The 13,978-nt window shown below is 49.2% G+C and overlaps 1 protein-coding gene across 1 annotated transcript; it reads left to right on the top strand.

The window, feature by feature from the left end:
* Nucleotides 1–188: 188 nt before the first annotated feature.
* On the top strand, nt 189–11,521 carry mRpL37 (mitochondrial ribosomal protein L37). The gene is made up of 9 exons (XM_037214654.1): nt 189–457; nt 4,022–4,204; nt 4,532–4,700; nt 5,071–5,171; nt 5,655–5,774; nt 6,824–6,937; nt 7,751–7,941; nt 8,566–8,714; nt 11,202–11,521. The coding sequence occupies exons 2-9, from the start codon at nt 4,023–4,025 to the stop codon at nt 11,493–11,495; spliced, it is 1,320 nt and encodes a 439-aa protein (XP_037070549.1). The 5' UTR covers nt 189–457; nt 4,022; the 3' UTR covers nt 11,496–11,521.
* Nucleotides 11,522–13,978: the final 2,457 nt, after the last annotated feature.

Here is a 13,978-nt window from a genome sequence, read left to right as displayed (position 1 = left end):
TTGCTCTTATATTGATTTGTATTTATCAAAGTATTGCCATTATAACCTTTTAAAAAATTATCTTGCGAGCTAAAACACTTAGAAAGTGTTCGTATTAGCTATACTGAAAAGTTTTGAGTCGTCTTTTTATGTAGTCATCTGTTCCTTTTGTTTCCAAATGCACCTTTTTGTTTGAGAATTCAGCTAGGTCTTCGCAGCTGAGCAAATATTTCCAAAAACTGCGCTCTTCGGGCGTTCTCCGTGGCGCAACGCACCGCTTTCAGCGTGATTCTGCTATCCTCTTCTCTTCTCCATGCGTCGTTTACCTAGTTTGGGCGCTGGGGACTGGGGACGTGCATTCAACTTTTGGTCATCTACGGCTTTGTGTAGTTATGCCACTATTTTTTCGGACGTGTCACACCTGAATAGAATTTTTCACTGAGTTGACAAGAGAACTTGTAAATTTTATCTAGATAAGGTAAGTTTGGTCGCAGATGGACGTCTTGCCAGGTGTTTGGAAATGAGTAATCAGGAATGGGTCAATAATGCTCCCTCTTTGCATTCAGGTATTCTTCTAACACAAGCTTGGGTGGGGGGGGGGGTTAAATTGAACCTTCTCCCTGAAGGTTTTTCCAGAATGGTTTTCAAATGGCATGGCATGGCTACACCAAATTGTGCATAGCTGCAGACAATTGAATAGTGGGTCATATGGTGCCAGAAGTTTAGATGTACCTCATAAGGCTGTTGACTTAGTTAGGTCAGAGTCAGGCCACAATTTCAGCAAAGTCAATCTTGAGGGTATTGTTCAATCTGATGCAACAGTGGAGTGTTAGACAAAGCCATACATCTCTAAGATGCTTTCTTAGGCAGAATAACATTTGAATGAGCAAATTACATTGACTTAAGATGAGGTATGAAGGTCAGGCCAAGGTCAAAACCAACCTGTTTTACTACTCTAGGGGTTGCTATGTGGGATAGTTTCTGGTTCTCATTTCAAAGTTATTGATGGCACATTCTACATCTTCCATGGACTTTTTAGATGTTAGAATAGGTTATGAACTTTAAATGACCAAGGGAGGATTTTTTTTGAGAACCATACTGCCTAGTGTAATTTTTGTTGTGTATTCAAATGCAAAACTTAGAGCAGTCATATGCTTTTTGTCACCATAACCTTGTAAAGGTCAAACAAGGTCACTGACCTTACATGAACATGTGACCTTTTGCTTAGAAGCAGTTATCTAGGTTCCAGAGGCACTTCAGAGACCAACCTGGATTTGACCTTATTTGACCTTATTGAACCCTAAAGTCATGACCTAGGAACCTCACACTTTGACTTAAGTGAGTTTACATGCAGGTTAAGGTACCCTGTAAATATGGTGTCTCTAGCCCTCTTAGTTCCTGAGATCTCAGGGGCAAATTTACCCCCACCCACCCTAGCAAAGGGTATCCAGCTGGCCACCTGGGTGCATGTTAATGTTATGTCTGTCCAAAAGTCGCATTGAAATTTGTGCAAAAAACAATAATATCAAGAACTCATTAATTAATTAACAAAAATGGAAATGGGTTTAAATGTTGTATTGCACTTTCATAAGCTCAAAAGAATGCATAGGACCTTGCTGTCATGGATGGTAGTAAAAAGTTGCAGTGAATGGTATGCTTTCATTGTTTTTGCCCAATGACATAGGGAATATTGAAGCTTCAGGATTTCAGGAAGGCAAAGGTACAACCCTGTTGGCTGTACTCACCACATCATCCAATAAGTCATGTTTCAAGGTTATTGTAGGTCTTTAAGTAGGCAATTGTTATGATTTGACAATTGTATGTGTGGCATGTCAAAATGCAGCTAATTGGCAAAGACATTCATAAACATTCTTTTAGCATCTTGCCACTGGAAGCAACATTCTAAGCCAGATTTTAGTATGGGAAGGTACTTGTGGCTACAATATTATCCTCATTTTTTGCATTATAATGAGTAATAAGTGGATTTTTGAAACAATTTCATAAGAATCAAACAAGTCTGATGTGCTGGAAGTTCATGTGTAAACTGCTTACAGTTAAATATGAAGATGTTCATCATTTAGTGTAAAGCCGGCTGGTTACACAGCATACTTTTATATGATTTCTGCATGCAGACAGTTTCCTTCCACTTCTACTTTATTGCCCATCATTTCTTTGGATGAACGTCTTCATAATGCAAAACCTTGTCATACCAAATGTTTTCCATGCAAGACTTTGTGCATGCAGTTGCTGAAGTAATGCTTTGTAACATACTCTCCAGCATCTTTTTTGCACACAATTGCGGTTATCAATTATATGTACAGAAATTCTTAGCAATGCTTGTCATGCCATATTGCATACCACATTTCCCTTCATAGTTGCAGCTGTTTTTACTCCATTCCTGATGTATGCAACAATGGGTGTTGCATGCTACATGCATAGTACTTGATATCTTATTACTAAAGTTTGCATTCTTAATCAACTCATTTTTCATTGGGCCAGTGCACAATTTATTATTTTGAATAATCTTGCAAGTCAGAGTCATAGCTGAGTAAACCATTGCACCAGTGAGTCGGCAGTAGCAATTTAGGCAGCATTAAATATTCTTAGGTTGAGAACTTATGTTTCCATGAAGTGAAACAAAGGAAAGCATATAGTTTTGTTGTTATATAAATGCTAGTCCTGTTAAGGCTGCCACAATTGCCATAGAACATAATCACCTGTACTGGTGTTTCTAGAAGCAACTCCATAAAAATTGGCTTCTGAGGGATGAGTCAGTTTAAAGTGGCATTTCAAGGTGATGAAGGTCATAGCCAAAATCAAGCCTATGCCCTGTCAGTAAGGGTTGGAATATATTGGGTTAAAGTGACATTAAGCACTAGTATACTGCTTATGCACCTGGCTGACACCACTTAGCCTTGCAGACTGCTGTCAGCATTTAACAAGTCAAGGAGACAGGAACAGCATTAGGATAGGAGCAAATTCAATGAATACTCTCCCCAAACTCCATGGAAAGCCCTCCCTGCAGGGCATGGAAGGGAAGTGATGCTTTATGGGAATTGGCTCATGTCTTCCTAAGTGATCCATAACATGATATAAGCATTCATGAGTGGAAACCAATAGCATTTCAAGGTAGAAGGTTCAGACACACTTACATGCCCACCATTAAATGACAGAAACATTCAGATTCAGGACTATCAGGGCTGTGGCTTCAGCACTTCATTTGCCCACCCAGTATTGACCAAGTCCTTTCTTCAACTGGCTCCAGGGATAAAAAGTACCATTTCAGGTAATGTTCAGAGAGTCACATCGTGCGCTAGCACCATAGAGTCATGCATGATGACAACAAATAATAATTTTGATGATGGGGTGTTGAACATTTATGTACATTAAATGTGATACAAGTCAACACATTTGGGAAGGAATGCATTACGAGGACTCTGCGAAGACAGAGGGAGTGTGTCCTAGATGAGTGAAGGGTATGTGCCAATAAAGATGATAAGACTTGTATACAAGGTTATGGTTATGTGGATACATAGATGTGAGGATAAAATGTTGTGTGGATGCCAATAGTTGTGTATTAATATATATACACACATTATATATATATATATATATATATATATATATATATATATATATATATATATATATATATATATATATATGGTTACCACAATTTATGTGCAGGCTTTGCAGACAAAGAACAAGTATGGACATGCATGTACAGACAGACATGCAAAGAGCATGCACATTTTGTGTATGAGAGTTTCATGCACACAGATTAATGTGATGTACACTTTGTCAGCCCAGTAGCGATCAATGTCACTATGTGGCATGTTGGGTTTGGTACACAGTTCAGAGGCATGGGTTGTTCAGACCTAGTAAGTGTGATGCTTCTTATCTGTGCTGTGAGGCTGCTCATCTCCATTGCATTCCACACAATCTGTTGGTTCCAGCAAGCTGAAACATTGGCCCAGTGGTGTTTCACAAGGGCATTTACTATTCATAGAAAACAATCAGCTTCATTATGCTCCCTTTTCAGCATGAGGCTTACACAGGTTTTGAACAAGCATCTCTTAGGTCGGTGGTTCAATGACAAGTGGAAAGGCAAAAAAGATGTTACTATCTCGAACGCGAAATTACGCTCAATCCTCGAAGCAAGCGGAAAGCAAGTATATGATGCTGTAGAGCTGTTTGGTGTTGAATGGAAAGCACGCCAGATGAGGTGAGTGGGTGTTTTCATTGTCACGTTTACTATGCAGACATGAAAGAACTGCTGTAGTTCTATCAGAGACCATTTTAACTGTATGGACACCAAATAGATCAGACATCAGTTGGTATTGTGTGTTGTAGCATCTTGACTTCAAATACTGTCTGGCTGCACTTGTACCACATGATGCCCCATAGCTATGTTGCTAGGCCACCTTATAACTTCTGCATCTTGTTCGTGGTCAGCAACTTACACTTCAACCTTTTGCTTCTTGGTTGACTCTTTTTTTGCTGTCGTTTTATGTGTCTCAAAGCTGGGTCTGATTTCTCCTGTCCTTGTCAGCCCCGCACGAGCCCCGCAGAGCAGCGTGAAGACCCCGAAGTGGGAGTCGCAGCCCAGCCGCCGGTCCCGGCAGCACCTGGCGGACCCGCGCCCGGAGCAGCCGCAGCACGAGACGCCCGCCTACGTCTACACGGGCAGAAACCTCATCATGGGACTGCAGCAGGCTCAGGTGGGTGGCTCTCGTGCTCACATTTCTGGTGCTGCTTTCAGGCGTAGTTGCTCGTCGCTTGGCATTCGTTGTGGATGTTGGTGGGGGAGGGGAGCTGCTGCTGCCAGGTCCCAGCACGGATGCTCGATGAAAAATTTACGCCATTGGTCTGCGCTTTATTTGTCACCCGCCTCGCCTCGCTTATTTATTCACATACCACCATGCGCAATGCATTGATGCGTCACATGTAGATGATAGTCGAATGACTTGCCACATTTAAGTGCCTCTCGATGATGCTGTTCCGACCCTATTGCCGAGATTAGTCACAAACTTTCGGACATTTTCAGAACGAGTAGCTGCTTCCCTGAGCTGTCGGTGTTTGTCATTACAGGCCATCACCAACACGATCCGGGTCGGCGAAGGCTTACCAGAGCGCATCGTGGCGCTGGAGGGGCTGGAGCGGCTGAAAAACCAGGACGAAATGGTTGCAGAGTGAGTGCTGAACGGGCGTCATCCGGCGTCTTACACATATGAATGCTGCACTCAGTTGGCAGTGATGATCGAGATTGCTGTACATATCTCCTAGAGTAAAGACTGATGGTACCGCTCCATATGCCCAGACATTTGTCACACTAGGTGATGTACTTGCCAGTGGAATGTTTTGTTATTGCGGGCAGACGTGAGTCCTGCAGTTAAACAAATAGACAATGGAAATCGCTAGGTGAAGCTCTGATTGTTGTGTTTCGCGTTTTATCGGACATCAGTACGAAGACAAAATCAGTTAGGAAGAGATTTGTAACATCAATGGGCTTGTGGACTCTGCACTTAAGATAAATGGCCGGACTCCTTCAAATGCATTTAATGAATGAATTGCACTGCTTACATCATTGGCAGAGGTGTGAGTGTGTGATTGTCTGGTCTTTGTTTGGTGTTCACACAACAATTGTACCTGATTCACATGTATTCTGTTTGCAGGGTCATTAAGACGTCCCTCATGTTCGACGCCACCCAGGAGAAGCTGGCCAAGATGATTGATGTCACGCGCCTAGGCCTGCCACAGCCCGTGCAGTACGGCATACCCGGGAGCAGATCAAGGTAAGCGCAGTGACAAGCTTTGCCGACTCCCTGTAAGGTCCAATGCAAAGTGCAGTTCCTATTGTTCGTCCTTCTGAACGTATCCTGAAGTGTTGTAAGTGCTAGCCGTGACCATGTCTTTTGCTAAATTCAAATTCACTGCCATGTGTTATTGTCACCAGTGGGGATAGGACCAGCGTCAAGATCAGCTTGTGGGGGCACGGGCATCGCCGTTTGCTGTCCATTGGTTATCTGTGAATGGAGAATGTCTTTATTTATGATGTGCCATGCTCATTTTGTGATAGCTTTCCTGGCCCAAGGGAACCACTGCCTAAGCTGCGTCTGTAGCTGAAGTTCAGTGCACTGTGCGTTTGGCACTGAGCTCACTTGCCGGCGCGAACCGAGTTCGACAGCTTCATGACGCTTAGCTTATATAGATAGACAGCTTCTTCGCATGACACGCTGTGCACGCCGAGATCCCTGTCGCTGTGTAAGCGCGATGCACGCGCGTTTGTTCGCATTCACTAAGCAATTTGATACTGAAGTGAACCAAACTAGGCCATCGCTCGGTTTGCGTGCTATCCCCTTCTGCCTTAGGTCGTCTGAAAATGCACTGGTATCACGTTCGTAACACTTGGAAATGCACTTGTATCACGTTCGTAATACCTGGAAATGCGCTGGTAGTCACGTTTGAAATACACTGAGCTGCGACGCCCCTGGCCGGCGGTGGCCGCCGAGCGGACGCCGTGAGTGCCCCCCCCCCCCCCCTGCGCTGAGAGGACCGCCGTGAGTGCCCCCCCCGCGCTGAGAGGACCGCCGTGAGTGCCCCCCCCCGCGCCGAGCGGACGTCATGAGTGCCCCTCCCCCCGTGCTAACCGGACGCCGTGGGTGCCCTCCCCCCTCGCGCTGAGCGGGCGTCGTGAGTGCCCCTCCCCTCCCCCCGTGCTAAGCGGACGCCGTGAATGCCCTCCCCCCGCGCTGAGCGAACGCCGTGAGTGACCTCTCCCCGCGCCGAGCGGACGCAGTGATTGCCCTCCCCCTTCGCGCTGAGCGGACTGCCACTATTCCAGGCTGTCGCTGCTCGCTGGCCTGCTGGGCCTCTGCGAGAGACTCGCCTCTCGTCTGGGTGGATACCAATCACGCATGGTCCTCTACAAGCCATTGCTGAGGGCCACCAACGTCACGTGAGAACTGGGTTGTGGGGCGTGGACGTGACGGTGTTCATCTCGCCGTCCGAGTGTACATGGGATATGGATGGAATTATCAGCAAGAAGCAGAAACATCAGCTGGAGAGTCGGTACTTTCGCCTCCCTGGCGTCCAATCGCCCAGCCAGGCGCCATGTAGAGGCTGGAGTAGCAAGAAGCGCTTTAAGTAAAACCTTATGTCTCTAGCATATTTTGTGTTTTTTTGAGCAGCTAGGTTGGGTACGAACGTTTGCCATTTTGTTTTGTTTTGTGTCCCATGTACGTATTTGCCCGTCGGTGCTGGTCACTCCATTTCCATGCCAGGGGGCGTGTTGATCATTGTCGTATTCCAGCTACTGTCTCCGTGATGGTGTGCCCGAGCCCCATGTGATGGTCGGCCTGTCACCACAGCTACTGTCTCCGTGATGTGCCCGAGCCCCATGTGATGGTCGGCCTGTCACCACAGCTCCTTGTGTCCGACAGTCCTCTGACCCGAGTTTCCCGTGTTGGCCGGGCTCCTGATCCCTGTCGCTGGGGCCAGAATTGTTACTCATGTCCAATTACGTGGGTTGACACGAGCTCAGCTTCGTTTACAAGCACACGAATCGCATGTTAAATTCATACAATCCCAATTCACTTTAGCTCGCAATTGCATTTTTATAACCCTCGCACTAGGCCACATGTAATGGCTCCAGCCTTCCATCTTGATGCTCAGAGCGCCACATTTTCTTCTGGCGTCACCAGTTGAAGGCGTGCGCGTGAGACCTGTCGGCGCCGGCGCCGGCGCTGACTGAGGCCGCTGTGGCCGACAGGGCGGACGGTCACCGGCTGGTGCTGGCCCGGCGGCAGGAGCTGGCGCTGCTGGCCGACCGGCCGCTGGCGCCGGTGGCGCCACCGCACGCCGTTGACGCCAGCCGGGCGGCGGCCGCGCCGGAGCTGGCGCCCGTCAGTCCGTTCGTCCACCTACACCAGCTCTGGCAGTACGACTGGGGCGACGTGGCGCGTGAGTCGAGCCGGCCACGGGCGCCGCCGCCGCCGCCGCCGCCGCCGCCGCCGCTACCCGGCACGGCCATCGGGTTGTCGGGGATATTAGTTGTGATAAAGCCGGATGATTCAGTTCGTGTTGGAATGTTTTCAGTAAAACAGGACTTCTTCTGGTGATTGACTTTCCTCCGATTTTCTCTCTTGCAACTGATTTTATATTGTGATAAGGCTGATCGCCTTCTGGAGTTTCCGCTTATTTACTTCAGAAATAATGTACTCTATTAAGATGACATAATACAAGCGTCGATATCCGTAATCACATGTTATCGCTACTCCTGTTTCGCTTTTTTGTTCTGCATGTACCCATCGTAGTTGGTCTACCCACAGGTGTAATCGGTGCTATGAATGGGAGCGTTCCCAGCGGCATGGCACGCTTCATGTGGATGAAAAAGCAGATGCGGTTACGAACACCACCAGATGATGTGGGCTGTTAACGCCCCCAGCACTATCGGGATGCTCCTGTTAGAGCTAGCCTAATGCCCATGGACGGGGACCTCCTCCCGACCGTTTCCCCAGTGTGTTGTGTTCGCCCTGTCCTCCCTTTGCTGCGACGGCGTCCTCAGTGGTGGCCCCCCGTTGACAGCGGTGGCAGCCGACTGTCGCCACAGTCACGTGCACACGCTCTTCATCGGCTGGAACGGACGACTGGAGAAGTACGTCAACGATGACCAACTGGGGGCGCTGTCGCTCATGTGCCTGTACGCGGCCGCGCTCAACATGGCCCGGCAGCAGGTCAGTGTCGTCCATCTCCTTACCCGAGACGGTGGCACAGCGTAGCGGCAGCTGCGCCGATAACGGCCAATCCCATGCTGTTACAGACCAGAGGTTAACTAGCTTTGGAAAGCAGACATCAGACAAGCAATACGGTCGTGCGATTTTACGTTTTAAGGCCAGTTCGTGCTGAATGGGTCTGACGTCATAACGAACGCGCCGTTGTGTGAAAGGGCCGTTCGCATGCTTAAGGTGCGAACAGTGACGCCAGACTACGTGCACGGGTCCCGCTACGGGGTCATCGGCCAAGAATGTTGCCAAACGGAGAAGTGAAAAAGAGGCGGTCGTCTCCTTGAAGAATTGGGTTCCCTGATCCCCTCCAGGCGCCCCCGAAACGCCCAAATCTGTATTTTGGTGGGTTTTGAGAAATTGAAATCCCGCATTGATGAACGATTTTTACGTGATCCCCAGACGTGTAATCCCCATAATCAGCTGAGGCTCAAGAGACCTGTGGTGATCTGAAATGGGGTCTTTTATAGTTGCAAGTGAGCGAAGCACGACAGCAAGGCGGATTTTGGGCCTTAAGCTAGGTCGTCGCACTCGCTCAGGTTGTGAGGCCTCTTTGACAAATGTGCATGTCCCTGGCCAAACCCGCAGCTTCAGAGTGCCCGTCTCAGTTTGTATAGTAATTTAGCAATGCGCCTATAACATTTTGTGGAACGAAACGTTTTGCAAATATTTGGTGCCCCTCCAACTTTGGATTGTGGAGGAGCCATGCCGGTATGGCTTGTACGTGATGTCACGATTCTGCCGTGTCGTCCGGGTCGGCTTGCCATTTTGCTGAGAGCCAAATACCAAACATTGTGCCACATCAAAGGGTTATGTAAGTTGTTCAGTGCATTAGCGAGGAACATTAGTCACATAGATATGACAGTCGCATTAGCCTTATTCATGGGAAAACCAGGAGAATAGAGATATAGTTGGTTGATATTTCGGCAACGTGCCTTTCTCGAAACAGTAGCAGAAGTGAATTCAAAATTGCTTGCCGCTGATCCTGTTCGATTTTTCAAGGTTTGTTTTTGAAAGAGCAAGCCACAGTTTTACAGGGCACCAACATGCAGGGGATTAAGCAAAGAGCGATTGTCAGCCATTAATAAGATACAGTGCTTATTTAAGAATTAGAATGTCCGGACATACGTGTACAGGCAAACGAATTCAAGCGTGATGCGTGATGCCTATTTGCTTGAATTCGTTTGCATGCACACATATGTCCGGGCATTCTAATTCTTAGGTAGGCACTGTACCCTGGTAATGGCTGGCAATCGCTCCTTGCTTAATCCCCTGAATGTTGGCATCCTGTAAAAACTGTCGCTTGCTCTTTCAAAAAAACAAAAACGAAAAATCGAGTGGGATCATCCGAGGCCCTATAACAACGATCATCATCGATCATCGGCAAGCAATTTTGAATTCACTTCTGTTATTGTTTCGAGAACGCATGTTGCCGAAATATCAACCTAACTATATCTGTATTCTCCTGGTTTTTCCGAGGAATAAGGATAATACTACTGTCTTACACATCAAAGGATGTTATACGCTGGACCGCCCATCGAACGTCTCATCGCATCTCATCGAACTCACGCTAAGTGCGCGGTTGCCTTTGACACAACCGTATACATGCTGATGTACACCGCATTTGGTGCGAATTGCGTAACAGGCTGCAATTGGTAGAAATGCGTGTATGAATCGGACCGCAGGAGGTCTCGTGTCACCGTGACTGACTAACCAGATCACGGATGGCGGATATTTTTTAGTAGCTTTGGGAGTGGAAGGGGTTTGGGGGTGGTTCAGAGGGATTTGGTTTGGGAGTGAGTTCAAGGGGGTTTGGTTTGAAAAAAAAACGTTGGCTACAAAGGAGACATGAGTGGAAGTCAGGTATGTCCCCGGTAGAGCACGTAGCATTGAGTGGATACGTTGAACAGACACGAAGTACGTGTTAAGTGGGCGGAAGAGGAGACGATTGCTGAGTTTCCATACGTTGCTGGCAACAGGCTCTGTTTGAGGGGCGGACGGGCGTAGTTGGCATTGTCCTTGGCACTCCCCGGCGCCGGGTGATGCGGCTCACTGGCCACCCCCGGCCGCTGCGCCGCACCCGGCCGCCGACTGAGCCATGCTCGTGTGCGTGCCTGCCGGCAGGCGGGGCCAGGCCGGCCAGTGGTGCTGCAGTGTGTGACTACCCCCGGCCGCTGCCCCGCACCTGGCTGCCGACTGAGTCGTGCTCGTGTGCGTGCCTGCCGGCAGGCGGAGCCAGGCCGGCCAGTGGTGCTGCAGTATGTGACTACCCCCGGCCGCTGCCCCGCACCTGGCCGCCGACTGAGTCGTGCTCGTGTGCGTGCCTGCCGGCAGGCGGAGCCAGGCCGGCCAGTGGTGCTGCAGTGTGTGACCACCCCCGGCCGCTTCCCCGCACCTGGCTGCCGACTGAGTCGTGCTCGTGTGCGTGCCTGCCGGCAGGCGGAGCCAAGCCGGCCAGTGGTGCTGCAGTGTGTGACCACCGACGGCCGACTGGTCAAGCCGGCCGTGCTGCAGCTCAACACGCTGGCGCTGCCCGATCCGACCAGCGGAGAGGTCAGCACGCGCCACCAGCCGAAGAACATGCTCTGGACCGAGCCGGCCGCCGCCCTCTACGACGTGTGCCGCTACGAGGCCGGCCGGCCCCGACTGGACGGCTACAACGCGGACGTGTTCCCCCGCTTGCTGGCACTGTACATGAACGGTCTGATCGCGCGCACCGTCCCCCAGCTCTAGTGAATACATGCGTTTAGTGAACAGAGGCATGGAGCTTACTTGGCCGTCGTGGACGCTACGTCACCGGTCGAACTAGTGCCGCGGTATGGCGGTGGCAACCCGATGGACACCAGCGCAGCGCTGGACGGGTCCTCGGGCCGGTGTAGTGGCGGAACACGCACGCACTGGATGGGCTATTTGAGCAGTGTTTCACTCGACTTTGGACTCCCCTCGGCGTACTCCCTGAGTTTGGAGAGGTCGAACGTCACCAGCGCCCTAGGTGAATGTTTGCTGCCTGTATACATGGTTGTTCATTTGCTTTTGCGTGCTTTACATCTCTCGTAGGAATTGAGCGGGGCATTTAAGACGTGCAAAGTAAATCCAGGAGCGACACCCATCACGCATATTTGAGAGTACGTGCTGTGCTCAGTCTGGCCACGGCAGACGTCCCCCCCCCCCCGCCCTCCGCAAAAACCACACACATGCAGCTCAGTTCGACAAGATGTGAGTAGGCAATCGTCTCGTGCACCCACGGTAGTCCGGCTGAATTCGCCTGTCTCACGTCCAGGTTGAAAGCTATCGCACCTTAAGCATCTGCATGGAGCGCCAATGGGAGGCCAGTCTGGTCTCCCACAGGTTCAGCGGCCTCCCACAGACCACAAGCCTGGCCTCCCATGAATCCGCTGCCCTTCAGACCGATGGTTGGTGCTAATCCCGCGTGGGTCGTTGATACAGCCCCCGCAAGGTAGTCTGTCCCGCTCCAAAGCCATTCGCAAACCATGCCGCGGGCGGTGCTGGGTCACGTGACGTCTGGCCCAGGCGGGGCAGCAGACCAGTGCGCCATTCACTTGGTGAGTGAGGGCACGAGTTGGTGCTTTCGTTTGTCAGCGCAAGAGTGCTCCCCGCACGATGGCTGCTTAGGTAAGTTTAGGTTTTTGTTACCGCTGAACGTCTGAAGACGGAACGATGGAGACCATGGCCGAGAAGACTTGAGCTTCTTCGGAAATTCGACGTTTTCGAATTATTTGTTTTCCGCAACATGTCTTTTAGTTGTTAGGCCATTTTTTCGTAAGGTTTCATAGGGATTGAGGTTTACACCATGTGCTCTCCTCCGTCCATCCCGTGGTTATGCGCATAAGCACGGGAGTAAAACCACGCACCGAAGTTCCTTTGCGATGCATGTTCTGTCCGATCATTACGCATGATATGCCGTTGCTTATCATAAAAAAGGTAGCAGACGTAACGCAACTTGCGGCTAAGTCGAACCAGTCATATCTCAGGTATAGTTTCGCAAAATGCGTTTGGACGGAAGGGATGCGGGCTGAGGGGGGGCGTGTAGGCTGAGCAGGGAGACGTTCCCGAAATAAACCAGCACACTGGTTTCTCTCCGGATTTGATTCACTGTCTCCTCAACGTGAAAGAAGCGAAGGCTAAAGCTCCTTCCGCCTGACTGTGACAGCAGTCTCATTTCAATCATGGTCTCCAAACATTTCACGTTTGCTTTTTCTACGTTGGGCTGATGGACTTTCTCTGTTGATAAACTGACGTGATGGGCGTCGTAAGTTGAGGCGACCAGGGACATGTTCCTCATTGGCAAAATACCTACCTGGTTTGTTACCTATGACGTCGCAAGTAACTACTTCATACGCGCTGGGCGACAGTCCACCGTGGTCCAATCTCTCCCCCCCCCCTCCGAACCCCGGCGTTCACCTTCCTGTAGGGGCGCGTGTGCACAAGCACATCAGGATCTTTTTGCGGTGCCCTTCCATCAATATGGAGCCGCCCCGTCGAATGACACCGAAACGCTCACTCTAAAAGCGTGTAATACGGGGCCTAAGATTTCTTCTGTGATCATCCTTTCTTTTTCAAATATAGGCCTCGCCCCCCCCCATATTTTACGAAACTCCACCCTCGCGCAAGCGTTGCTTAAGACAATTAAATACTTGGCTACTGCCAACACTCCATTTAGCTGTTGTGTCGCATCCATAATCGAATAGCACGTTTCTGCCCATTTGCATGATCAAAATCCGCCGCCTCGTATTTACTGGCGGATTCTCGGGAGGTAAGGGGAAACTTATTTGTTTGCGCTCAATGCATTAATGTCATGTTCTTCTTCCGACGAGATAATTTTACCGAGACCGGTAGCTATATGAAATCGTCCGAGCTGTCTAATGAACAGTTGATTCCCTAATACAAGCAGTAACATCGCGTTCGTCGCACAATTCCTTTTTACTCATTCGTCACGTTCGGCCATCTTTGCAGTTGCATTTACTAGTATGAAATAAAACTATACTTCATGCTGAAACTATTTTTTAAAAGAAAACCCCTTTTGGAAATTTTTGCAAGATGAGACCATTATATTTGCGGTGAATCTAACTTTTCTATGTTAGAACACTACTCATCATACTAGATTAGTGTTATTTCTGAAAGAAGCGTTCATGGCCCACATGCTTTCCTCTAGATTTTAGACCAGTTTTCATACTATTTTGCTATCGCAATTGTTG

Source organism: Pollicipes pollicipes, unplaced genomic scaffold (assembly GCF_011947565.3).
Source record: "Pollicipes pollicipes isolate AB1234 unplaced genomic scaffold, Ppol_2.1 Scaffold_3447;HRSCAF=4054_pilon_pilon_pilon, whole genome shotgun sequence".
Lineage (NCBI taxonomy): Eukaryota > Metazoa > Arthropoda > Thecostraca > Pollicipedomorpha > Pollicipedidae > Pollicipes > Pollicipes pollicipes.
This window is presented reverse-complemented; position numbering and strand designations above follow the sequence as displayed.